Below are 26,390 nucleotides of genomic sequence, written 5' to 3' on the forward strand. Positions count from 1 at the left end.
GTCAACCCAGAAGTCAGGCAGGCTGGAGACCGCTGCCCAAGTGTAAGTGTCTGTGGCAATGTGTCTTCAGGGAATGGGAAGGACACCAGCCTGCCTGGCAGGCGCCACATTCCCAGTGCCTTTGCTACCTGAGTATCTGCGCTCTTACACAAGTTGGTAAAGATCCAGGTCCACAAGGAATGAAAGAAACCATTTCCTTAAATGGTAGATACCACTGCTTGTCCCGTATAGAAAAGCTCTCGGGCTGGGCGGTGGTGGCGCATGCCTCCAATCCCAGCACTCGGGAGGCAGAGCCTGGTGGATCTCTGTGAGTTCAAGGCCAGCCTGGTCTACAGAATGAGATCCAGGACAGGCACCAAAACTACACAGAGAAACCCTGTCTCAGAAAACAAAACAAAAAAAAAAGGGGGGGGGGCTTGGGTTGGAGATTTAGCTCAGTGGTAGAGTGCTTGCCTAGCAAGCGCAAGGTCCTGGGTTCGGCCCTCAGCTCCAGAAAAAGAAAAGAAAAGAAAAAGCTCTCCTGGGACTGGGGGTGTAGCTCAATTGGTAAAGTGTTTACCTGCATGATGGATTTGATCCCCAGCATTGCATAAACCAAGCGAGCTTATAACCCCCAGTATTCTGGAAGTCTCAGTTCAAGGTCATCCTCGGCTAGATATTGTGAGTTCCAGTCCTGTTTCAAAGAATAAATAGAACAGAAAAGTTTGCATTGTCCCCGGCTCCTAACCTCCCCAGAGTCAACCCATCCTCTATGTGCTTACTGCAGCCCGTGTCTTCTTTCCCCTGAGTCTGTCCTGTCACCCCTTTGGGAAACTCACCACACTGATTTCCCTCAGCCTCTGGGCCTGTGGTTCATGGGTTAGGACATTGAGCCGCTCAGGCCCTGGGGACCACCTCCTGTTCCCTCCAGAGGTCTGCCTGGCAAATTTCAAAAGCTCAAGAGGTTAGGATTTCGTCTTTTGCTGTAAAATTCAATGCTTTGCTCATTTGGAGAGTGTTTTTTGTGGTTTGGGTTCCTAGGGTTTTGTTTGCAGGGGAGGTTAAGGGTTGAGTCCCTGCAGTGTAGCCCAGGCTGGCATCCAGTCCCCATCTGCCTTTACCAGCATCCTGAGTGTACCATGTCCACAGCCGGACTCCGGGTTCTTCATCTTTTCTGGACTGAAACTGTTTAGAATCTTTCCTTGCCTGGGGGTGCTTTCCACCAGAGCCCTCGATTGCAATACATTCATTTATTCACTTAGGCTGCGCAATCAATTATCAAAGCTGGATAGTGTCAGGCGCTGTTGAGGGGCCGCAGACACAGTGGGGACATGGATGACATGAAACACAGCGTGAGAGAGCCAGAGGGGATCCTCAGGGCGCTTTGCTCGCCCTGGGGCCACTGGGGCCGCGTCCAGCTCCTGGTGCCATGCCTGCGTGCCCAGGGATCTGTCCTGCCACCTGCGTGTCCTTCAGAGCCTTCTCTACTCTCTCCAACACCGCCCCACCAGCCGGAATCCACGTGGAAGTCCCCAGCCAGAGAGCTCGGGAAGGAGGGGCCTGGGTGGGGCGGGGCCTTTGTGGTGGGCGGGGCCCGACGGAGAAAGAGTCTTGCAGGGGTGGGGCGGGCCTAGAGGAACAGTCAATTGGGCGGGGCTCGAGTTTCTGAGTCCTTCCGTCCCTGCGACCTCCCGGGCGAGGAGTGACAGCCACACCGACAAAGCAATGGGTGAAAATGCCCCTCGGGGCCCCTTAGATCGGAGTGGGAAGGGGGAGGCCCATGCACCAACTCAGTCCACTCGAGCGCCCTCCCCACCGGGTGTCAGATCCAGTCAGCAGCGCGGGGATGCAGCAGAGCCAGACTGTGGGCTCTGAACGACCCACATGGCCTCTGAGTCCCCGATAGCCCTTAGATTAGAGGAGTGTGCGCATAGCTATTTGGAGTTGCACTTTGGGGCCAGCAGCATGAGAAGGTCAGCTCTGGGACACATTTGTCCTGAGTAGGCCCAGCTGGAGTCCTGGAATCACGCTGTCTGCTGTAAATCCTCTCTTGAGCTTTCTGAATGAGCTTGGCTATTTTCTGTGCCTCTGTTTCGTGGTCTGTGTACTAAGAACGGCAGTGGCCCGACTCACATTATGGGCAGTTGGCTTGTGTGAAGTGCCTGGCACCGGCTCTGACAGCTTAAAAAATGCTGGCCACAGTAGCCTCCCCAGTTTCTATTTCCAAGGGTTCAGTTCCCCAACATCCAAAGTATTTAGTGAAAAGTCCAGTTTTGAGTTGCATGCTACTCTGAGTAGTGTCCTAAAACCCTCAGCCGTCTTAAAGACTATCCTCCAGGACCTCTCAAATATTTCTTTGAATGTAGCTTTAGCGGGCCTGGAACTCCCTATATCAGCTTGTTCTGAACTGGATGCAATTCTCCTGCCTCTGCCTCTGCCTCCGCCTCCTTAGGGCTAGGATTACAGATGTGTATAGCTTACATTATGTTCTCATACATTATTTCTAGAGACAGAGACTGCCGCACAACTTTTCATTACAGTGTTTATTTTGGTGATTTAAGTTTTATGAGACAAGGTCTCATGTAGTCAAGGCTGACCTCAAATTTCTAATCTACCTATTTCTACCTTGTGAGTCCTGGGATGTCAGGCATGGGCCACCACAATTTGTATATTATAGTCTATTATCAGCATTGTGTTTTATTAAGTATTGTTGTTTATCTCGTACTGTGCCAATTTATAAATTAAACTTTAGTGTGGGGGTGTGGGGGTGTGTGTAGAAGCATAGATAACATTCATTGTATGGGGGTCATTAATGCTTGAAGTTTCAGGCAATCATAGGGTTCTTGGAATGGGTCATACAGTTAAGAAGCACTGTAATCTGTTTAACAGAGAAGGAAACAGGATGGTTTGTTTTTTTGTTTTTTTGTTTTTTTTTTGAGCTGAGGATTGAACCCAGGGCCTTATGCTTGCTAGGCAAGCGCTCTACCACTGAGCTAAATCCCCAGCCCCAGGTGGGGAGGTTTGAAGCAGCCAGTCCAAGGTCATACAGCCTACAAGTGGCAGGATTCAAGCCAGCAGCCCTCAACGCACTCCTTCCCATTCTGTCCCAACACCAATGGGTTACATCCTAAAAGCCTGTTCAGATCTCTTTCACCCAGGGGATCCGGTTGTCTTTCCCTTCTCAGGATATCTGGTTGTCTGTCCAGAGCCAGGACATAGGCCAGTAGCACTGACGGCCATGCATGCTGGAGCATACGTAGTTGAGGGGCTTAGTGCATGCTGGATGCAGCGGGAAAATGACCTGTTCTACCTTACAGGTCTGCTGTCTGAGTTGAAGCTGGCTGTGCCCTGGGGCCACATTGCTGTCAAAGTCTGGGGCTCCCAGAAGAACCCTCCAGTTCTCTGCCTGCATGGCTGGCTGGACAATGCCAACTCCTTTGACAGGCTTATTCCTCTTCTTCCACAAGGTGGGGCTGTGGGCTGAGGGGGCAGTGGAGGGGTGGAAGCCGCCACACAGACACCCTTCTCTTTCTCCTCTCTGCTGCAGGTTTTCATTATGTGGCCATGGATTTCGGAGGTCATGGGCTCTCATCCCATTATAAGCCAGGTTTCCCGTATTGCCACCTGAATTTTGTGAGTGAGGTCCAAAGGGTGGCAACAGGTGAGCAAGAGCCAAAGTGAATACAAGGAAGGAGTTGTGTGTGTGTGTGTGTGTGTGTGTGTGTGTGTGTGTGTAGGGGTCCTCTGCGACATCCCCTCTCATCCTAGGAGTAAGTAGGATGCGGTGTCTAGGAGGCAGTACTGGCTTGGGGATGGATGCCTGGGGTCTGGCTCCACTTCTCCAGCAACCGAGATGAGCTTGCCTCCTCCACTTGGAGGGTGGGGTGCTACAGGTATTTGGAGGGAGTCCCAAGCCAGGACACAGGAAAAAGTTCAGAGTAAGGCTGAACTGCACTAACCATTTTTTTCTGACTTTGTGTTTTCAGCCTTTAAATGGACACAATTCTCCCTCCTGGGCCACAGTTTTGGTGAGTCAGTTTTGGCCAGGCCCCGAGTTCTGTGCAGGACTATTGGAGAGGGAGAAAAATTGATACAGTGGTACCTGGTACCTTTCCCTGGCCCTCTGAGGAGGAATAAGAGAATCCTCATATGCTTCTCTTAGAGACTGTGCCTGTGGTCTCAGATGAGGGAGGGGGTGCCCTTGTGAATGTTTTCAGATGAAGGGACCTTGGTGGCCCAGGAAGAGACTCCAAGTTGAAGATGCACAGTCCCAACACCGTGGTGGGAGAGGGGCTGGGGCTGGGACAGCCCTTAGGAAAGAGGTCAGGGGAGGACACTGGGGGCTGGGGAGGGGGGGGTCACATAGCAGTGTGACAGCGCTGCTCTCTTGTCCGGCAGGTGGCACTGTGGGCGGCATGGTGAGTAGCTGGCTGTTCTGTGGTCACCTGGGACCTTGAAGGGCAAGTGAAAGGTGGGCTAGGAAGAACCCCTTAACACAATGGATGCAGTGGCCAGCACCTCCTTAGCCAGAGGCAGACTCCACACACATGCTGTGCCCTGGTGACGGTTCCTCGGTTCCTCGTAGTTTCTACATGTCCCATCTAGGGTTACTGGGGTCTGCAGCTAGGTCTGAGAGCACACTGAAGGGACAGAAGACTCGATCTGGTGAAGCGTGTGCCTTCTCCAGCCACTCACTTATTTCTCTCTTGTTACTCTCTAGTACGCCTGCATCTTCCCCGAGATGGTGGACAAACTTATCTTGCTGGACTCAACACCCTTTCTCCTGGACTCTAATGTAGGAGGAGGCTCCTTGGAGGCTGTCAAGGGGACCCTAGACTTTAGTTGGGGCGCGCCTTCAGCTCTGTCTCCTGTAGTGGACATTAAGGAGGCAGTAGAAAGTAGCAGAAGATGGACAAGTTAGCCAGGGGTCTCCCCCAGAGAGGGTAGCATCCTGAAGCTTATGATCCTAAGAATGTCAGGGGGCAGGGCATGGGAACTCTTTGGAAGCCCAGTGTGTGGCCTGGATTCTACAGAATGCCTGTGGGGCCAGCATAGACCATAAAACAGCAGCCATGGCTGGAGGAAGTCTGGGGCCACAGCAAGCTCCCTGCCCTAACAATTAACCAGTTCCTTTGTGCTATGCACCTGGAACACAACCATGTATCTCAACCATGCGTGTGGCTAATAGACAAATACTACCCCCAGCAGTCACGATAGCCAGTACTGTCCCTGTATCTGAGACTTGGCCCTGTCCTTTACATACTGTGACCGGTAGTTAGTTTGTTTCCTAACCAGCACTCCAATATGACAATTCCATCTTTCCATTTACAAAATGGCCACACTTTCCCTGAGGACAGTAACTCATTCTTTCTTTTTTTCCACTCTGTTTTGTTTTCTGTTGTTGTTTTTGTTTGTTTTTTGAGACATGGTTTCTCTGTGTAGTTTTGGTGCCTGTCCTGGATCTCTGTCTGTAGACCAGACTGGCCTTGGCTCTGCCTCCCAAGTGCTGGCATTAAAGGCATGCGCCACCACCGCCAGGCTAAAATAAATCTTTTTTTTTTTTTCTTTTTGTCGGAGCTGAGGACAGACCCCAGGGCCTTGTGCTTGCTAGGCAAGTGCTCTACCACTGAGCTAAATCCCCAACCCAAATATTTTTTTTTTTTTTTTTTTTTTTTTTTTTTTTTTTTTTTTTTTTTTGGTTTTTCGAGACAGGGTTTCTCTGTGTAGCTTTGCGCCTTTCCTGGAACTCACTCTAGCCCAGGCTGGCCTCAAACTCACAAAGATCCGCCTGGCTCTGCCTCCCAAGTGCTGGGATTAAAGGCGTCTGCCACCACTGCCTGGCATTCTTTCTTTTTTTGAGACAGGAGCTCATTCTGTAATGAAGGCTGGCCATAAACTTCTGGCAATCCTCCTGCCCCAGCCTCCTAATAGCTGAAATTACTTTTTCAGTTTGTTTTGTTTTGTGAAACAAGATTTCTCTGTGTGGCCCTGGCTCCCCTGGAACTAGTTCTGTAGACCAGGCTGGCCTGGAACTCATAGAGATCCTCTTGCCTCTGCCTCCCAAGTGCTAGGATTAAAGGTGTGCACCATCACTGCCCAGCTGGGATTAGTTTTTACCCTGTGTCTCCAGTCCCTGTACATTGTAAGCACTCAGTAATTTTCCATTGCATGAACCTTTAACTCCTGCGTTAGTGTGGAACCCAGTACCCAGATTATGGTGAACTTTGCCCTTTGGTGTCTGTGATGTCCCAGTGATGAAACAAGTATAAAGAACCTTAGGGCTTCTTCCTGGGTGGTGCCGGGTGGCAGTGAGCCCCAAAAAGCCTGAACCTGCTGGTCTTCTGCCACTGGGGACATGGGTTATGACAGGTGGAATCTCAGAACCGACCCGTTTCGCCTACCTGGCTACAGTACTTGCCATTAGAGGAAAGTTGCCTGACCTCAATGGAATGCTAGTGTTCACACGTCTACAAAGCACTTGGCAACTAACAGAGATGCCCCGCCCCCATCATCCCACCAGCTGTCCCAGGCCAGCCTGTGCGAATGACAGGATACCTAGCAGGAGTGGATGCCCCTCAGAGGGGCACCCAGGGCAGCGGGCAGGACCAGGGAAGGGACTGGGACCCCCCTCATCTGAGGCGTCCCTGTTCACCAGCTCTGACTGACTCCTTAGGAAATGGAGAACATCCCGCTCTACAGACGGAGGAACTTAGAGCACATGTTGCAGGTGGAAGCTTCCCAGAAGCCGCTGAAGGTGTCCAGCCCTGAGGAAGTGCTGCAGAGGTGGGTGCGGGCAGCAGGGGTGGGGCGGAGGGAGGCTGCACTGCTGTGCTCAGGGTGGAAACCTTCCAAGTCAGGGAGAAGAAAGATACAACAGCATGCTCTTCCTCTCCTGTTGGTTCCTCCTCCTCCTCACAACATCATTCTCCCACCACCCCTCCACTCCAGTTTGCTCCCCCGGGGGTGACACGGCATCAGGCCTCCTGGATTCTCCCACTCTCCTGTTAGAGCAGTCCGGCAGCCTCTACCCCAGAACAACCACACAGGCCTGTGTCCTTGTTGGCCTCTCACTTCTGCACCCACAGCCTGACTGGGAATACCCTGGCTGTGTTTGTACTCACAGCATCTGGCAGTGTGCACAGCAGGACAGGGCTTGGCTGCTTTTGTTGTCTAGAGGAGTGGACACACACACACAGTAACAGGCAGACGTGCCTGATGCTGAAAACGCCCCACTGATTCTGAAGGACCTGCAGATCGTTCAGGGGTTGCCTCCCTTCCCTCCATCTCCCCTTCCTCCCTCCTTCTCCTCTTCCTGGAGAGTGACCCCCAAGCACTCAAGCACTTTACCCCTGAGCCACACCCCTAATCCTTTTTTTGTTTGTTTGTTTTTTTGTTTTTTCTTTTAGTTTTTCGAGACAGGGTTTCTCTGTGTAGCTTTGAGCCTGTCCTGGAACTCACTTGGTAGCCCAGGCTGGCCTCGAACTCACAGAGATCCACCTGGCTCTGCCTCCTGAGTGCTGGCATTAAAGGTGTGCGCCACCACTGCCCGGCCCTTTTTGTTGCTGTTTTTTTTGTTTGTTTGTTTTGTTTTGTTTTTGGTTTGTTCATTTTAGAGAGATCTAGCCATAATTCAGGCTGACCTTGAACTCACTATGTAGCCGTGACTAGCCTTGAATTCAAAGTCCTGCCTCAGCCTCCTTAAGTGCTGGAATTAAAGATGGGCACACCACCTCTAGCTGCCTGCCTTCCTTTCTGTCTAGCCCCTGGGCTTGACGGAGGCCTGGTTCCTTTAGTGTCTTCCTGTCTCCCCCAGGACCCTGAATAAGAACAGCCACTTGAGTAAAGAGTGTGGGGAACTCCTGCTGCAGAGAGGAACCACGAAGGTGGCCACAGGTAAGGACTCAGCGGCCGTCATTACTGAGGGACAACCTGGGGGGCTTGCACGTGGAAGCTGATACTTGGTGCCCCAAGTGTTTCATTGGTTCTTCCATTGCCTCATACACAGCACTGTGAGAGCAGGATGATGATGGTCATGATAAACGGCACCGGTGGCGGCGCTGGTTACCAGCGGAAAAGTGACGGGCCACGGCCATGACTACCAGAGTCATAAAGAGTTTTATTAGAAAGAAGGGAGAGGAGGGAGGAGAGCCAGGCCTGGTCAGAAAGGAAGATAGCGGGAGCAGAGAGAAAACATGCACACACACACACACACACACACACACACACACACAAACACACGAGGGTTCCAAGTCTGGCTTTTTAAGGTGGGGATTGTGTGACCACGTGGCAGGCATGTAGTCACCAGCATCCATTGATGACATAAGATGTAAGACACAGGACCCAGAGCTGCGCATATACAGAATCTTAACACAGGAGAAACTGAAGCTGTGCATTGCTGAGTACCTGATACAAAGTCACGTAAGCATTGTAGAAAACCACACTTGATGTGAAGGTTGGCTAGGTATTGGAACTAAAGTTGGTGACTGTCATGGCTGTGCCCTGCTGGGCCTCTGGGGAGGAGGTGCTGTGGCTCTGGCAGCCTCTGACATGAGAATCTTCCATATTACTTTTCCTGTGTACTTGTCAAGATCCTTTACTAAGGGCCCGAGAAGTGCAGTTCCCCATCAAGACTGTGAGTGTGGCAGAGAGCCATACTGTCCCAGTCTCAATGGGGCCGGAATCTATAGGCAGCACAACTTCAGGGGAGACCATTTACAAATGTCCTTTGTGAATAAAAAAGTAAATAAGTAAATAAATCTTAAAAACAAAACAAACTGCTGGGCGGTGGTGGCGCACGCCTTTAATCCCAGCACTCGGGAGGCAGAGCCAGGTGGATCTCTGTGAGTTTGAGGCCAGCCTGGGCTACCAAGCGAGTTCCAGGAAAGGCGCAAAGCTACACAGAGAAACCCTGTCTTGAAAAACCAAACCAAACAAAAACCAAACAAAAACAAACAAACCCACAGATGTCCTTTATGGAAATGACACCTCCTGGGCCTGGGCAAGAAGGAGGCTGAGCAGAAAATTTTAGGAATAAAAAAAGATGACAAACAAGCCTTAGACACTTGTCTGTTGCTGCAGCAGAGTTATCTGACGACTTGGAGAAGTCAGGGTTTATTCTGGCTCTCAGTCACAGGGGACTGCCCATCATGACAGGGAGGGCACAGCGTAGGAGCAGGAGGCAGCTGGGCACATTGTGTGCCGAGCGAGGAAGCAGAGAGAGATGAACCTGGTACTAAGCTCACTCTTTAGTTCAGTCCCGGCCCCTAGCCCACGGGAGAGTACTGCCCAGAGTCAGGGTGGATGTCCCCACCTCAATCTGATCTAGGAACTCCCTCAGAGACTTGCCAGAGGTTTGTTTCCATGGTGATTCTAAAGCCTGTCATTCAAGTTAACATCTGCCATAAGTAAACAGTCAAGGTGTAAATGTGAGTGCCCGGGGAGAGGCTGGGAGTCACTATCAGGTGAGGGAAAAGCTCCCTTGAGATGGTGTGAGGAGACAGAAAGTGCCCTAAATTGGGCACAGAAACCAGGGTTTGGGTCCTGTTGGTGCCAGCTGAGCAACCATGGGATTCCCCCCTGTTTGGTTAGGAAACAGACAAGGTCATTAGATTGTTGCTGTCACAGGCTGACAGGCTCCGGGGAGGTTGTAAAAATTACTCTATGAAGAAGCCGAAAGAAATAGGTAACCCTCCACCTACTCAGTGCCTGTGGGGTTGGGGCAGGTTGTGAAATCCTGCTGGCCAGGACAAAGACACTCGGAAGTGCTAGGCACAGGAACCAATAGAGCCTGGCCAAGACAGGTTGTCCGGTGGGAGCGCCTGTCCTGTGTGACTCAAATCCCAACTGCGGAAAGAAGCCTCCTGGATTGTACATTGTACCTGGAGGTAAGGATATGACAACACAGTCAGGGTCACCGGGAGCGGGCCTGGAGTGTTCAGGTGCAGACTGCCATTCTGATCTATTGGCTTAATCCCCTTCCCTACAAACCCATAGGAAGGTTGAGGGCCTCAGATTTTGTGCCCCACAAAGATGGCCAACCCAGGGCTTCCCTGTACAGAAATGGGCTAATCCAGAAGAGGCATCCTTCCAGCCAGCCCAGGGAATCCCACTGGGCCCCTGAGCTGCATGAAATGTAGGCACAGATGCTGTCACCAAGGTGACACTGGGCATTGCCGAGGTGAGCCTCCGTGCTAGGGAGCAGGTAAGAGGTAGGAGCACTGTGGCAGGAGCACCCCTCTGTAGCAGAATTAGCTTAGGAGAAGGTAAATCCAGACCCTGCTGGCTCTCTGGATACAGTGTGAGGAAACCAGCATGCGCGCACACACGCACACAGACACACGCACACAGACACACGCACACAGACACACGCACACAGACACACACACACACACACACACAGTCTCTCTCTCTCTCTTCTGACCTGAGTAATGCAGGTGAAGAAGTCGTAGACATCTACTTCCCAGCCAAAGGGAGCTCCCAACAAAGCCAGGTCATGAAGCTAATAATTTAACCAGGCGGATGTACCAGGATCAAAAGAGAGCCATGAGGGGCTGGAGAGATGGCTCAGTGGTGAAGAGCACTGGCTGCTCTTCCAGAAGTCCTGAGTTCGATTCCCAGCAACCACATGGTGGCTCACAGCCATCTGTAATGAGATCTGGTGCCCTCTTCTGGTATGGATGAAAACAAAGCATTCATACACATAAAATAAACATTTAAAAAAAAGAGAGAGCAAGCCATGAAACACAGCTTTAGGCACATTCTTGTCTAAACACAAGTGTTTCCAACCCATAGCCCGGTGTTTGCTTCAAGCCAGGTGTGGTTGCCAGCCTGAAACCCTAGCACTTGGGAGGTTGAGGCAGGAAGATAGTGCTGGTGAGGCCAGCCTGGGCTACATAGTAAGACCCTAACTCAAGCAAACAACAGAAGCAACACATACTATTGGCTGAAGGTATTCTGCAAAGAGGGAGAACCCAGCTCTGTCCAGGGTCTCTAAGGACGAAGGGACAGGCCCTATCACTCTCTGGCCAGGGACGCCCTGCCTTTCCCTCCAGGATGCTGAAATCCCTGTCATAAACCCAGCTGCATTCAGTCAAAAGCAGATCCGTCTGGCTTGAGCAGTTTCACAGAAACACTTGGCAGGGGAGCCGGGACAGCTGCCCATGTTTGAAAGGGAAAGGCTTTGTAGAAAAGCAGAGCTTTCTAGCTGTCGGTGAGAAATGGAGAGACCTAACAACAGTCATCCCCCACAGGCAACCACCAGAGGCTCTGAGGGCCTTGTCCATGGGCACAGTGCCGTCTCTGACTGTCTCTGCTGGATCTGTCTGTGACTTTGGCGAGTCCCAGCAGAGACACGGAGCCAGCAGTGGGAAGCCTGTTGAGTTCACTGCTGTTCCTCAGATGGCCGGGCGGGCCTCCTAGGTGGGAAGAAAAAAGGAAGGAGCCACCCACGGGCAGAGGGGCAGCTATCAGTGTTCAAGGATCAGGGCCTGTTTGATTTTTGTTTTGTTTTCAATTACACTTGTTTATAATTGAATGGGTGTGTGCACATGTAGATGGAAGTCAGATCTTCAGGCTTGGTGGCAAGTGCCTTTACCCATTGAGCCATCTAAATGGCCTCAGAGGACTCTTAGTTGTTTATTTTTTCTTGGTTTTGGTTTTTATTTTCCCACAAAGTCCACAGAGAATGGACCTAGGGCCTGCTTTCTACCCCCCATGTCCTCGTGCTGTGGGAGAGAGGGATGGCTAGGGAATGTCCCAGGTACTCCAATTGTATAACCTGAGGATTGGGAGACAGACACCATGTAGGTGCCCCTCTGACACTACAGGACACTGCTAAGGCAGGGACAGAGAAGGGCCAGCAGATTCAGAAGCCACCCTGTGCTGAGGACCTGGCAGGAAGCTGTGGAGAGGACAGTGGGATGCTTCTGAGCACAGGGCTGGAGGCTGGGCCAAGTAGGGCCAAGTAAGTCTGCACTGGGAAGTCCATGGCTTCATGTGTGTTCAACTCAGCCCAGGACATTTCCCTGACCTGCTTAAAGGGTAAAGGAGTTTATTAGATAGGAAGACTCACTAGGGCATGGGAGATTTATGATAGGGTCCTAGAAATCTGAGGTACAGTCCAACGCTGTTCTTCTGCCTGGGTCCACCTCGGCATCCAAGCCCACGAGGTTGTCTATGCATTCGAGTCACAAGTGTCTGGCTGGAGCTCTATCAACGATTAAACATTCCATTTATTATCTCAGAGTTCCATAATCTCTAATTAGAGGCCAAAACCTAATAATTACAGAAAATAGCATTCCTTAATGTTTCTGTAATTGCTTTTTTTTTTCTCAGAGTAGCATCTAGATTCATGCATTGCTTTTTCTGTGGGGGTGGGGGGGGGGGGGGGGGTGGGACAAGGGTATCCTGTCTTAACCCTTCCCAGACATACATACAACCAGCTCAGTTAATATTTGGCTTCTCTTTTTTAATGACTTTTTTTTTAAATTTTGTGTGCATTGGTGTTTCGCCCGCATGCATATCTGTTGGATCCCTTATAACTGGAGTTGTAGACGGTTATGAACTGTCATATGTGGGTGCTGGGAATTGAACCCAGGACTCTCTGGAAGAGTAGCCAGTGATCTTAACCACCGAGCCATCTCTCCAGCCCTCCCATTGAACTTTTTAATCAACTTTGTCTAATCTTTTGCTATTAAAAACAAAAACAAACAAACAAAAACCTGAGTCAGGCGGTGGTGGCACATGCCTTTAATCCCAGCACTCAGGAGGCAGAGGCAGGTCAATCTCTGTGAGTTTGAGGCCAGCCTGGTCTACAAAGTAAGTTCCAGGACAGCTGGGGCTGTTACCCAGAGAAACCCTGTCTTGAAAAACAAAAACCAACCAACCAAACAAACAAACAAAAAAACCCACCACAACCACACAACCAACAACAACAAAAAACCTGAGTCCAAGCATGATGGTGCACACCTTTCATCCTCAAAGAGGCAGAAGTCTTTGCTTACCCTCTATGAGTTTGAGGCTAGCCTGATCTACACAGCAAATTCCAGGCCAGGACTACATAGTAAAACCTGTCTCAAAAATAACTTCTTAAAACATAAAAACCACTGGGGAAGGTGGTAGTGCATGCCATTAATCCCAGCACTCAGGAGGCAGAGGCAGATGAATCTCTGTGAGTTCGAGGCCAGCCTGGTCTACAGAGTGAGTTCCAGGATAGCCAGGGCTGTTACACAGAGAAACATTATCTCAAAAAACAAGCAAACATAAAAACCAGGTAAGTTAATCAAAGTGCAAGTTTGGGCGCATTGCTCGGTGGTAGAGTGCTTGCTCTCTCTGCATGTACAGGGTCCTGGGTTCCAACCGCAGCACTGCAGAAAAAGGGATTTACTTGAAGGCTGTGGAGGTTGGAAGCCCTGGGGTGCAGTGTGGGCATCTACCCCATCTACGTTCAGTCCCTGGCATTATCTCAATTTTACCAACTTTCCCGTGTTGCAGACATGGAACTGAGGTTGCCTGGTCCCTGTGTCACTTCTCTCTAGACCTTTGTGTGTGTGTGTGTGTGTGTGTGTGTGTGTGTGTGTGTGTGTGTGTGTGGTTTTAATGGTTTCTGGGATTTTGAATCATTGACTTGTTTGAGTCTAAGACTTATATTTGCATTTAAATGTTTAACACACCGGGAACTTAGCCGTTTGCAGAAGGTGTTCTGCTCTGACTCCACCTCGTCCTTGGTGGCTGTGCACAAGGGAGTTGAGCAGACTTGGAGGTAGACCTCTCCCTACGCTGACACCTGCAGCCATCCTCGTTTCTCTCGTTGGAGCATGTCCCCAGAGTTGGCTTTTCTATTCCTGGCCAGCTCTTGGAAATTTCCAAGGCTTGTGAGTTCCTACATGTCAGCAGAGGCTGCTCTGCCCCACCCCCACACTCCTGCACACAGTTCTCTAGGAATCATAGATGTGACCCAGGAGGGCATGGCTAAACCTTTCCTCTATAGCAGCAACCAAGCCTGACAAGGAATGCTGTGGGTCTCGATTATTCTCTATTTCCTAAAGAAACGAACAGTTTTCTCTGAGATGAGAGTTGGACCTTAGAGTGGTGGTGCATGTCTTTAGTCCCAGCACTTGGAGGCAGAGGCAGGTCAATCTCTGTGAGTTGAGGCCAGCCTGGTCTACATAGTGAGTTCCCAGTCATCAGGGGCCACATAGTGAGATCCTGGCAAAAACAAACAAAAAACAAGAAAGAGAAGGAGAGAGAGAAGCTTATTGTTTCCATCATCATCCTTTGCTGTCCCTTGGGGTCTGAGGAGATGCCCATGTGCTCTGGTCAGACAGCCTTGACCAAGCTCTGTTCCAGAAGCCGCCCAGGATGGAAGTCCAGGGCTGGCTTTCACCAGCCCAGATAGAAGGCATGAGCCCTGTGTGAAGAGACTTCCCTAGGAAGCCAGGTGAGTCTCTTCCTGTAAGAGCTGACACTAAAAACACCATGCTTTGTGCTTTCTTCAGGGCTGGTGCTGAACAGGGACCGGAGACTCTCATTGGTAAGTACTGCTGTCTTCCAGCTTCATCAAAGATTGCCTGTGACCTCTTTTTGAAGGTAGTGTTGAAATTCTATGCATAGCATAGACCCATTTTAGCTGCCTGTAAGTACACTGCTGGGTAGTATTAAACAAACTGTCTTATGTAACCGCCCCCAACACCTACAGCCCAGACTCTGTCATACTTAGTAAACACTGAACCGATTAAAACCCCAAGTCCTCACCTGTCTCTCCAGCAACCTCTAATTGACTTTTCTATCCCTGTGAAGTTGCTTGTTAGGTACCTCACAAAAGTAGAATCAGTGTTTGTCCTTCCGTGCCTGGCTTCCTCTCCTCAGCATCATGCTTTCCAGATTCTTTCATGTGAAACATGAAACACACATCCGAGTTCACACCTTTGTGAGACTCAATACTGTTCCATCGTGGTGACTTTAATCCCAGCATGTGGAGGCAGAGGCAGGCCAACCTGTGAGATTTTTTTTTCTTTAAACATCTTTTTTACATCTGTTTTTTAAATTTGAGTGTGTAGGGGGGGGCAGGGGGGAGCTTGTGTGGAAGTCAGGACAACTCGTGGGTGTCTCCCCTTCCTCCGTGAGTGTTATGGATCAAAGTCGGTCAGCTTAGTGGCAAGTGTGTTTATCCTCTGAGCCGTCCTGCTGGCCCCACAGGGCATGTTCTGTGCAGTCCTCTGCTGACAGACACTGGGGTTTCACATTTTGGCAGCTGAGAACAATGCTGCTGTACCATGAGGATATGCCAGAAGAGAATTGCTGGACCCTGCGGCAACTTGTGGCTGGTCTTTTGAGAAACTGCTAAACTGCTATCCACAGCGGCTGCCCTAATTTATGTTCCCACCAATGATACACAAGGGCTCTGATCTCATCCCCAGTCTCTGTCTCTTTGTCTCTGTCTCTGTCTCACATACGGGTGGAAGGGTGCTGGGAATTGAACCCAAGGCCTTGTACATGCTAGGCAAGTGTTCTACCACCGAGCTACATCCCCAGATCCCTTTCTCCCATTTGTCTTTTCATATATGTGTACATACATCGACAGACTCTCCAAGTGTCCCCAAGTGTCTTTTCATACATGTGCATGTACACAGACACAGACCCTTGTCTCAGGACTTTGCATTATTTCCACACTCCCTTGCTAAAGAAGTCCCTCACAGGGCTGGAGAGATGGCTCAGAGGTTAAGAGCTCTGGCTGTTCTTCCAAAGGCCCTGAGTTCAATTTCCAGCAACCACAATCATGTAGCTCACAACCATCTGTAATGAGATCTGGTGCCCTCTTCTGGCCTGCAGGTGTACATTCAGGCAGGACACTATAAAATCTTAAGGAAAAAAAAGTCTCTCACAGACATTTGTGGGGCTAGAGAACAGAGGTGTTCTCCTCTCGAGGAGGACCCTGGTGAGTCTGGGGCATAGCTGGGTACACTGACCTGGATCCAGGTCTCACACCCTGTGTCCTATATGCAAAATGCCTCAGAGCTGGCAGTTCATTTGACTTTGCTGTTGGCTTAACCTTATTACTTTAAAAAAAAAAAAGGTTGGGGTTGTCAGGAAATGAAATTGGAAGAGTTAAGAGACGTTGAGGGCGAGAGCCAGCTGAAAAAAGGGGACAGGCGGTGGCCCCCAGTGTGGTCAGTCCACAGAGGAGAAATAAGCCGCCATAGAAACTCAAGAAGCGCTTCACCTCTGCAGGTACGAGTTGGGTAATGTCCCCTCATCCTTGCCTTGGGACCAACTTAAAATTAAGTTTGAGGCCTGATTGTACCCTTGAACCAGACCAACCCCAGTTTGTGAGGAAAAGGAGGGAGTTTGGAGGCCAAGGCCCAAATCTCCACCCGACTGCGTCTGGCGCCACCTCCTGTTAGCTGTTGGCTGTGGCCAGTGTTCAGAGGGGGCCTCCCCGCCCCCCCCTCCTCCTGTGCCCCCCAGGCCTGTTTGAGAAGGTGAAGCCAGGGGAGCCTGCCCTCTGGGCCTTGTCACAGCTCTCCAGCAGTTGCTCAGATGTGGGGCCTAGCGGCCGATGTGGGAATCTCTGCTTTGAGAATGTATCATCCCTGGTGGCTTCAGTCTGAGGAGGACAAGAAGCGACTTCGTTGTGTCTGTGTGAGAATATGTGTATGACGGACGTGTGCATGTGGAGGTCAGGGGACCTTTGGTGTTCCCCAGCCACATTCTCACTGTATTTATTATCTATTGATTTTTTGAGATGGTCTCAACTGTTCAAGCAGGCTAAGCTGGCTGGCCGGCACACTCTGAGGATCTGCCTGTCCCTGCCTCTTGAGGGCTGAGATTGTAAGAACATCACACCATGCCCAGTTGTTGTTTAAAAGTGGAGTCTGAGGATCAGATTCAGGTCTTGTTACAAGCACTCTACTGACTGAGCCATGGCTCCAGGCCAGGACTGAATTTTTTTCAACTGGGTATCAGATACTCACCAGGGCCCAGTATATAACAGGCAAACTCTCTGCCACTGACCGACAGCCTCAGCCCAGTTGTGCTGATGTCTTTTATTTAACCTTATTATCATTTCTCCCATGAAGTCTGATCCTAGCATGCACCTGCCGTGCACATGACCTACAGTGTCCATCAGTAGCTGCACAGGGCTGGAGGGTCCATTTTGGGCCCTGCAGCATAGGCGCATTAAACATCAAGGACAGAGCAGTGGTAGGTGGAGACACAGGTATGGTGGACTCTGGGACTCTGTGTTGTGGTCACAACATATTTCTTTCAAGTAGAAGCAGTCTCATGAAGGGAATGAGCTCTGCTTGGCAGAGTCCAGAGCCCACAGCTGGACTGTGCACTGGGAAGGGTCTGCAGGGGGCTCCTGGGTCCTAAACAGGTCCAGAAGTAACCTCCAGTCAACAGCCACACCCAACTGTAAAGGGTTCTGTGAATGGAGTCTGGCTGGGCAGCCATGATCCCCACAAGAGGGGAGAATAGATCTGGGGGGCGGATGGGAGACACAACTTTGGTTGACGGGAGCTAAGAAGTCTTGATGAGTAAGTGACTTGGTGGACACTGGCCTCGTGGGGTGGGTGGGTGGCCCAGCTGGACCTCGCTGGAACCCAGCTGCCTTGAAATAAGGACTCTGCAGGTGTGCATGGGACTTCATGGCAAGGGTTCACCCTGGTCTTGTTTCTGCAGCCAGAGAATAGCTTTGACTTCGTGAGCAAGGAGATGTTTGTGCACCTTACCAGGAACCTTCAGGCCAATGTGTTGCTGATCAAGTGAGTCTAGACTGAGTGCTCTTGACAGACCCGGGGAGCAGGACCCTCTAGGGGAGCCTGGCACGAGGTGTCCAGTTCTCCAGTGTGACACCACACTACCTCCCCTTAGCCTTTCTCAGGAAGCATTTTTGTCAGCAGGTGCTGGGGGTCAGGGGGCGGGGATGAGGACCGCAGCACAGATTGGCAGGTCTCGGGGGAAGCCTGATGTGGCTGGACTTGAGTCCACTTCCACGTCAGAGAAATGCCACGGGCAATCTTGGGAGCTTGTTAAGTTCTACTGTTAGGAAAGATTGTGCACAGCTTCAGGGAGGATGCACTTGGGGTGATTCGCAAGGGGCATACCCCTAGTCAGACCAGCCAAACTAACCTGATGACCAATGGGGTGACAGACATCACAGGGTTGTCTTCACATTCAGGAATTTTGAATTAGGGACTTTTCCTGGGCTAGCCATCCGCAGTTGGTCTAGCCTGGTCCTTTCCTTGATGCTTGGTGATGGCAACGGCAGGGACGTCAGAGGGAAGTGTGATGCTGTGGCGTGGGCTGTTGCTAGGATGTTTGGAGGCTTAATTAACGTTTTTTTTTGGGGGGGGGAGTTAAATTTTCAACTCATTATGAAGTTGGGGGAATGTTAACACCGTTATAAATTAAGGCATAGCTGAACTTAAAAACAAGGGACTGGCTGGGCATGGTGGCTCACACCTTGCAATTCAGGACTGGGGAGAACTCTGCAGGGCTGTGACAAGTCTGAGGCCAGCCTGGGTGGACTACAGTGTGCTTCAAAGGGTGTGTGTGGGGGGGGGATGGTTGCACAATGTGCATGTTAGACGTCAGTAGGTTTTATTTGAAAGAAAATAAAGAACCTGGCCTTGAGAGCCGGTTCTGATCCCAGCCCAGCTTTCAGCGGCCCCCCACTTTCCCGAGCAGGCCTTCAGCTTCTGCTCGCCTGCTACCCGCTCTAAGAGAAAGCTGGTACTGAATGACTGACTCTCAGGATCAGCAGAGGCTCAAAGGGACATAGGAAAAAGGAAAATGGGAGTCAGCCAGGCTGGGGCTCTTCAGGTCCTGAAACCCAGACAGGGCAGAGGGCTCTTTTAAGACTGACCCCAACTTCTTGCTGCCCAGAGCAACAGAGGGGTACTATGATGTGAGACGAGCCAATGATGAGAAGAAGGAGCCCCTGCTCTTCATGGCAGACACGCTAAGCACCATCCTAAAAGAGGTAATGTGTGTGGCCCGGGAGGCTGACAGGATGGGCATGTCTTCTGCTCTGAACCCCACATCATAGTCAATCGCTTTGGATCCCCTCCAAAAGTACCTCGCCCCTCCATGGCCAGTTCCCAGAAACCTAGGACACATAGAGTTCAGAGAGGAGACAGCTTTGTTTGGCAGAATCTCCCGTTTTATTGTTCTCACCTGACCCCTGGCCAGGCTTACTTGTGGGGCACACCTCTTAAAAGCGGCCTCATGCATGCCTCCACTGCTCCTGGAACCAGCACATGGGCAGGTGTGATGGCTCCAGGGCAGGGGGAGGCCTATGAAGGTGCTGGCCCTTCCACTTAGACCCACCTAGGCTTGGAACCTGTGCACACAGCCCAGTGCTGCCCGCTATTCAGCCCGCTATTCAGCCCGCTATTCAGCCCGCTATTCAGCCCGCTCCCTGTGACTGCCCCAGTTCAGCACTGTAGCCACACAGCTCAGACGTCTACATCCCTGCGGCAGCTACCAAGGCCCCAGGCTGCTGTGTGGAGAGGTTGCCTCTCACCCACTTGGAAGCAGCCAGCTATGAGAATGTCTCCTGAGTGGGCAACATCTCACCGGCTGCCCCCTTTTCCCAGCGGTTCCAGTTTGTGGAAGTGCCGGGCAATCACTACGTCCACATGAACAAGCCCCACACCGTGTCTGGGGCCATCAGCTCCTTCCTACAGAGCCAACCCGGGACCTCCTCACGGCTGTAGCTCTGGTCTGGGAGCCTGTTTGCACTTTCGAACACCCTCATCCCACAAAATAGGTGGGGTGGGGCTCACTGGGCTCGGAGGCGGTGGAGAATCCTATGGTAGAGCTGTGGCGGGCAAGGGAAGACAAGATTCTGGCCTTTAACATCTGACTTCGAGAAGGGGACAGGCGGCAACCCAGGGCTTGTGTTTGGGAAGCTGCAGTGAGCTGGTGCAGGGCCTGGGCTGGGTCTCTGGAGCCTGTCCTGGCTGCCAGCCTGTGTGGAAATAAATCTGTCTTCACTGCGTTCCAAATGGCTGTTGCCTGCAGGGGCTTCATGGAGGGCAACAGAGTCAGAGCAGACGGTCAGTCAGGTTTTCCAGGAATATCTTTACTGGCACGAGGAGGCAGGGGCAGCTCTCTGGAGGCCAAATGCTGCTGCCGCCCTGCACATCCAGCCTGTGTGGGTGTAGAGATGGAGCTGTGGGACACAACAGGTCCGTGAGGGAGCAGGCCTGCTCTCCGGCGGCCACAACAGCTCAGTAGGGCCGGAACTTGCGTTGGGCGCGCATCAGTTCAATCCTCTGCTTGTCCTCCTCGAACTTCTTACGCAGTTGTGCGAGGTCTGGGGGGTGAAGGACACAGGACGGGTCACCCCGAGTACCTGTACAGGAACGGGCAGCTACCCCACTAAAGGGGACTCCTCACCCTCATGTCCCAGGGCAGCTCTGTACCCCCCACCCCCATTCCTGCTGTGCTCTGGGTCATGGTCAGGATCCTGCAAGAAAACAGAACCAGACCCTAACTACAGCCACTCTGGAGGGCTAGGCTGAGGTGGGAGATGATGGTGTAGGAAGTTTTGAGATGAAAATGGAGCAGGGAGAAGAGAGGCCCAGAGAAAGCAGCAGGCCCAGGGGCCCCTTTCCCTAGATGAGACCTTGGAGTAGAGGGCTCCAGAATTCAGCAGGTAAATGGTCACCAAGTGACCCAGTCAGAGGTGGCACCCGGAGCTCTAAGGAGGCGGGGGGGGGGGGGGGGGAGTTTGACAGGCTGTGTGGTGTGGGGGAGACTGAGGCAGGGGTCAGTGCTAACAAAGGCGGGGTCTGAAGGAGGCTACTGAGCCCACCCCATGCTCAGGAGAGGACCAGGCCTTCTCGGTCCCACAGAAGTGTCCTGTGAGAGGGATCCTACTGACAGCAGCCAGTGCATGCACTCCCATATGGAACACGCAAGACCGCCCCCATGTCCCTCAGCACTCTGCAGTGGGACGCCTTCTGGCTGGGGGCTGCCAGGTCCCTGCCCCGGCCTGCGGGGCGCCCTCAGGTGTCCCTTACGCTCCATCTTGGACTCCCGGTGCTGCCAGGCATAGAAATTGAGCAGCTCCTTGCGGGCACGCTTCCTCTTCTCCTTCTCGAGGACGCGCAGGCTGGCCGCTTCTGTCCGAGGGAGCACAGGCCTGCGGCCCCGGCGGGTCACCTTCACCCAGCCCTCCTCGTCCGGGACTCCTTCCTCCTCCTTGGCTTTAGTCTCCTCCTGCATGGCAGAGGCTGTGGATGGGCAGGGCTCCGCAGCGGCAGGAAGCCCCGATTGGCTCGAGGCCCGCACAGTGTCTGCGGGCCTGAACGGTCCCCACAATAAGTGTTGAACAGACTCAATGACACTTCCTTCACCTCAGACCACCGAGAGTGCATGTCACCCAGCCAGGGGGCCTAGGTTTCTACAAGCAAAAATGCGAGCCTGCGCTCCCCATGGTAATCAAGGACAGGGCTGCCAGTACCATTCCCTCACAGGCACCACACCACACCACTCACTACATGTGGTACCACCTTCCCACAGCTACACACGTGATAGCCGGGGGCCCTACCGGAGCCCTACCTCAGCCATCTTCTTGTCATAGGCCTCCATGAATGTGTCTACTTCGATTCTCAGGGCCTCAGGGTCGAGCACTGAATCTTCATAATCACTGATCCACTCTGAGGGGGAAGGGAACAGGGTGTACCATAAGCCACACTGGGAAAGCAGCATGCACTGCCTGCGCTCGTGGAAAGTAGACTCGGGACCAGAGAGCTGGCTCAGTGGTTAAGAGCACTGTCGCTCTTGCAGAGGACCCAGGTTCAGTTCCAAGCTCCAACGTGGTGGCTACACCACCACCCATAAGTGCAGTTCCAGAGACGCACCCTCTTCTGACTTCCTTGTATACGAAACACACGTGTAGTGTGCAAACACACAAAAGCAAAATCTTTAAAAATTACAAAGAGAGCAGACTCTAGGAGGCCTTGCTTCGCCTCCTCCCAGACCTCTCCTGGGTCAGCCTGACTCCCTGGCTCTGTAGCCAAGAGAGGGAAAACCAGCAAGCAGGCAAACTACTGCCAGCAGATGGCGCTATTTTTGATGCCAAGGCATGAAAGCCCTGCACCGGACAGGGAGGGCAGGAGCTCAGGGATGGAGGCTACCAATCTCCCCAGTCACTCTGGGGCACTCCCCATCTGATGCCTTTCCCTCGGCCTGCTCTCAGCCAGGCTCCTCCAGCCCCTGCTGCTGGGTGCAGTGAGCACTGACTTCCGATGTTTTTGCTGTCTCTGGTGTCTGTGCTCTTTACTTTGCCGGCCATAGACTCAATAAACGGTCATTCCAAACCATCACTACAGCTCTTTGCTGGATCCTCTAGCACAGTCCAGGGACTTGGGATCCAGGTTCAGGTGATAGGAAGGTTCTAGAGGCAACAGGCTGGGCCCTTACCCCCTTACCTCCTTACCCGGTGCCAAACGCTCAGGCTATTTCCTGATGTGTCTCAGACACAGCCCCGCCAGCCCAGGCCCCTTGGGAAGAGGGGACACAGCTTGTGGCATTCACAGATGCTGCCCCCGTTAAGTGTCCCTCACCAACCCGAGGCCTGAGGAGGAAGAACTGGATACTGCCAGTGGTACTGACTGTGAATTCCGCTCTTCACAGGGTGGCTCTCTGTAGAAAGCATCAATGGGCCCTTCAGCTTCAAGGCAGCTGCCACTCCACTTGGCTTCTGGAACACCACATAAGCCACCTGAAAGCCCTGGGGGGAGAATGTCTGTGTGAGCCTTCCCACTTATGGCCTAAGGTCCCCATACCTGCCCCGGACCAGGGGAGACCGTGCTTGGCTGTTTCACGTATCACCCTGCAGTCTGGGTGAGGGGCAGCCACGCTCCTAGCTAGCCAACTGCTGCTGGGACCCCTGTGGACTCAGTGAAAAGCAGGCTCACCCAGGCTGGGGTGACTCATAAACAGACAAGGCATAAAGTGAGACTCCCTTGTACCGCAAGGATACACATGGGACGTGGGGAGAGGAGCAGGGCTCCTGGAGCCCTACAGGGCACCAGTCCTGAGCTACTCAAGTAGGAAATGGGCTCTGGGAGACTGCAGGGCACAGAGGGAAGCAGGCAGGGAGAGAGAGAATGCGGCACACCCGAGAGACTCAGGCCATCACCCCAACAATCTCCTAAGTCACACATTGCAGAGACACAGGGAGTCTGTCTGAAAGTCTACTGCCCAGCCCCCCCGCACCCCCCCCCCCCAGTGGAGCCTGGCGGTACTGGGCAGCCTACCTGAGCGGGCTTTTGGTGAAAATACTTTGACTTTGGCTCCTTGGGGGTCTCGGCGAGGTCAGGCTTCTCCTGCAACTCTACTGTCTTGACGGTGCCACAGGAAGAGAGGAGTCGGGACAGGCACCCCTGGCACGGTCAGAGGGAAGCTGCATGAACACCCACAGGCTCCTCAGAGCCTCCAGACACCCACAATAGCCCCGAAGGACTCGAGCCCAGGTCTACACAACCCAGGGGGGGCCTAAGTGCCCAACCCTGACTAGCTCCCAAGACAACGCTGAGGCAGATGTGTCCAGCTGTGATGGAAGTTAATAAGGACTTTCAAAGTCACTGACTTCGGATGACAAATAATTAAGCTTCACCACCTAAGTCTGAGAGAATCGGCTCCGGGGTTGGGCTCAGGATGGAGGTAAGCTTTGGCAGGAAGAGCACGAGAGGACTTCTTAGGTCTGCACTGATCACACACAGGTGTGGTCAGCTTCTGACATGCAGCAGCTGTCCAGCCCAGCCCTTCTCTCCAACCTGTTGTCTGGACTGGCCTTGAACTTCTGATCCTCCAACCTCCAAATCTGACTTACGTGGTGCTGGGGATCGAACCCAGGGATTCAGGAACTCCAGGCCAGCACCCTAGCACTGAGCTGTATTCCTACCTCTAGCATTTCTCAAAAAAGTAATTCCTCCCACCCGGCATGGTGACGCACACCGGAAATCCAGCACTGGGGGGAGGGGGGGGGCAGGTGGATCAATTGAAAAGTTTTTTAAATTACAATTGTCTGTGCATTTGTGCACAAGTGTATGTGTGTATGTGGATTCCATGTGTGGAGGTCAGCGGACAATTTGCAGGAATCAGTTTTCCCTTCCACCATGTGGGTCCCAGAGATCAAACTCAGGCTATGGGACATGGTGGCAAGTGCCTTTACCCACTGAACCATCCTGCCAGTCCTCAACCTCCTTTTTAAACTAAGTGTTGTGGCACATCCCTGTAAACCCAGAATTTCAGAGGAGAATCAAGGCTAGCCTCACCTACATAATAAGTATGAGGCCAGCTTAGGCTACAAGAAACCCTATCTGAAACAAAACAAAATAATAAAAAGTAAGTACATGTAATAGTGTCTGTGAAAAATCAGTACGTATGTCTAGACAGAACTGCATTTGATTTTTGTTAGACTTTCTTTAAAACAAAAAAGAAAAAACTAACCAGTAAACAAACAAACAAACAAACAAGTCGTTGGAAGGATAATTTCGAAGCCTGGTGGGACCACTCGTTAACTGTAATGAGTCGAGGAAGTGGGGTGGTGCAGGAATACAGCAAATCTGAGGCCAGCCCAGGCTATCTAGTGAGTTCCAGAACCGCCTACTGGAGAGTGAGACCCATATTCTTATTCCGGTCTTTTCAACACCCTCCACTGTGGGTTTACTGGCATTTCCACCTGACCGCCAGAATTTTACAGGGTCCATGGCAAGCCCCGCCCCCCGCGCCCCTTCAGAACCCCCTAATCATCGGCCAGCAGCTTACCTCTGTGCAGTACGGGGGCACATTGAGGATAAAAAGGGTCCTATTGGGAGGCCACGTGGACTGGGTGTCTTGGCGAACTCTGTGCTGTCTCACGTAGAGGTAATGAGAAGCCCGCTGCTTTTCTGAGAACTTCACTGGGATGGCTACGAGAAGGACAGAGTTCGGGGTACCCCGAGTTGAGGCCAGTGCCTAGGTCACCCAAGTTCCTTTCTCTGTGTCCCTCTCCAGCTCCATCTGCCCGCCTGTTCGTCCACCCACCCGCCCACGGAGAGCTAGAGAAGAGCACGCAGTCGGGTAGTCAGGGCCGATGGGGATACCGGGTGCCAGAGGCTCGGTTCCGCGCTCTCGGGGTCCTCGCTGCCTCGCACCATCAGCCCCCATCGCACTGGCTGTCCTGCTTGACACACCAGCCCTCTCCCCTCCACCCATTCTGCAGGTTGGGGCTGTCGCGTCCCGACCCCTCTAGCCGAGCTAGCCCCACCTTCCCAGGAAGTCTACACCCGGTGAGATGCGAATCTCCATAAAGCCAGGGAAGCTTTTCCTTGGGGTGGGGATACAGCTGCGGCCACTATACTCAGGAAGCGCTTGCTGGAGAACCAGACAAGAGCAGGCCAGGGGGTGACAAACTCCAGTGGTTGACGCTGCTCGCTCGGCGCGGCCTGGAGGAAGCGCTCCCAAGGCCCTCCGAGCAATGCCCGCGGAAGTCAGCAGCCCAGAGCCGGCGCGGCGGGCTCCTGCGCCCCGAGACCTGACGAGCTGCCACGGCCTCCGCCACCCGCAGGCCATCTCCCTGCCAAGAGGTCAGTTCTCGGCCCTCAGCTGCCCACCTGAATAACCGGGTGGGCTCGGTGTGCTGCCCTCGTGGCCGCACGCTCCAGGTTTCTTCTTGCGGGCCACCATCTTGAGGACCGGGAGCGCAGGGATGGATGGGAATTGTAGTTCTCCTTTCCGGCGCGGCTGAGTTCCCATGACGACGGGACCACGTAGGGCTCCGCCTTCTCAACTCTAGGCCCGCCTCCCGGATCTTGCCCAGCCCTAAAATTTTCCCCTTCCTTGTCAAAATGGGGATGGAGGGGGCGGGGTGAGATGGGGGTGGTGAGAGATGGAGGTGGAGAAGAGGCGTGGGGAAGGCTGGAACGAAGGCTTGGAGGTTAAGAGCGCCGGCTGCTCTGCCAGAGAATCTGGGTTCGTTTCCGCTCATTCACAATTGTCTGTAATCCCAGTTCCAGGGAGATCTGACGCCCTCCTCTGGCCTCTGTGGGCACAGTATACACGTGATGCTGACAAACATGGAGAGAAAACACTCATCACACACACTTACACACACACACACACACACACACACACACACACAAATAAATCTTTAAAAATAAAGAGTAGGCAGTTCGAATCGCTGTGCAACTGAGGAGCCACTGTGGGATTTTGAGTAGAGAGATGCATAAACAGTCTCTCCTTGGTAATTAATTCGATTGTAAGGGGGTGGGGTGGGGCGAGCAGCCTGGGGCTGAGACTGTAAGCAAAGAGCCATGGCAGCAGGTAAAGGCACTTGCCACCAAGCCTGACATCCTGATAAATCCATGGGAGGAGAGAACTGACTCCTGCCAGTTATCCGCGGACCTCCACAT

The 26,390-nt window shown here is 52.5% G+C and overlaps 2 protein-coding genes across 2 annotated transcripts; one reads left to right on the forward strand and one right to left on the reverse strand.

The window, feature by feature from the left end:
• The first annotated feature begins 1,615 nt into the window (after positions 1–1,615).
• On the forward strand, positions 1,616–19,983 carry Serhl2 (serine hydrolase like 2). Its single transcript, XM_036208460.1, has 12 exons — positions 1,616–1,708; positions 3,297–3,446; positions 3,527–3,640; positions 3,966–4,007; positions 4,378–4,397; positions 4,700–4,774; positions 6,653–6,762; positions 7,793–7,872; positions 14,475–14,509; positions 17,659–17,741; positions 18,865–18,961; positions 19,578–19,983. The coding sequence occupies exons 1-12, from the start codon at positions 1,705–1,707 to the stop codon at positions 19,695–19,697; spliced, it is 930 nt and encodes a 309-aa protein (XP_036064353.1). The 5' UTR covers positions 1,616–1,704; the 3' UTR covers positions 19,698–19,983.
• Positions 19,120–25,732, reverse strand: Rrp7a (ribosomal RNA processing 7 homolog A). The gene is made up of 7 exons (XM_036208461.1): positions 25,593–25,732; positions 24,766–24,908; positions 23,253–23,378; positions 22,606–22,723; positions 21,550–21,647; positions 21,009–21,207; positions 19,120–20,299 (listed from the first exon to the last, which is right to left on the reverse strand). The coding sequence occupies exons 1-7, from the start codon at positions 25,663–25,665 to the stop codon at positions 20,214–20,216; spliced, it is 843 nt and encodes a 280-aa protein (XP_036064354.1). The 5' UTR covers positions 25,666–25,732; the 3' UTR covers positions 19,120–20,213.
• Between the last annotated feature and the right edge of the window lie 658 nt (positions 25,733–26,390).

This window comes from Onychomys torridus, chromosome 16 (genome assembly GCF_903995425.1).
Source record: "Onychomys torridus chromosome 16, mOncTor1.1, whole genome shotgun sequence".
Taxonomy (NCBI): domain Eukaryota; kingdom Metazoa; phylum Chordata; class Mammalia; order Rodentia; family Cricetidae; genus Onychomys; species Onychomys torridus.

Coding starts and splice junctions, on each gene's coding strand:
- Serhl2 (XM_036208460.1), top strand. Junction 4,008..4,377: donor CCTCCTGGGCCACAGTTTTG/GTGAGTCAGTTT, acceptor CTTGTCCGGCAG/GTGGCACTGTGGGCGGCATG. Junction 17,742..18,864: donor GCCAATGTGTTGCTGATCAA/GTGAGTCTAGAC, acceptor CTTGCTGCCCAG/AGCAACAGAGGGGTACTATG.
- Rrp7a (XM_036208461.1), bottom strand. CDS start 25,665: ATGGTGGCCCGCAAGAAGAAACCTGGAGCGTGCGGCCACGAGGGCAGC. Junction 23,379..24,765: donor TGCCCCCGTACTGCACAGAG/GTAAGCTGCTGG, acceptor TGACCGTGCCAG/GGGTGCCTGTCCCGACTCCT. Junction 20,300..21,008: donor CCGGGAGTCCAAGATGGAGC/GTAAGGGACACC, acceptor TTCACCCCCCAG/ACCTCGCACAACTGCGTAAG.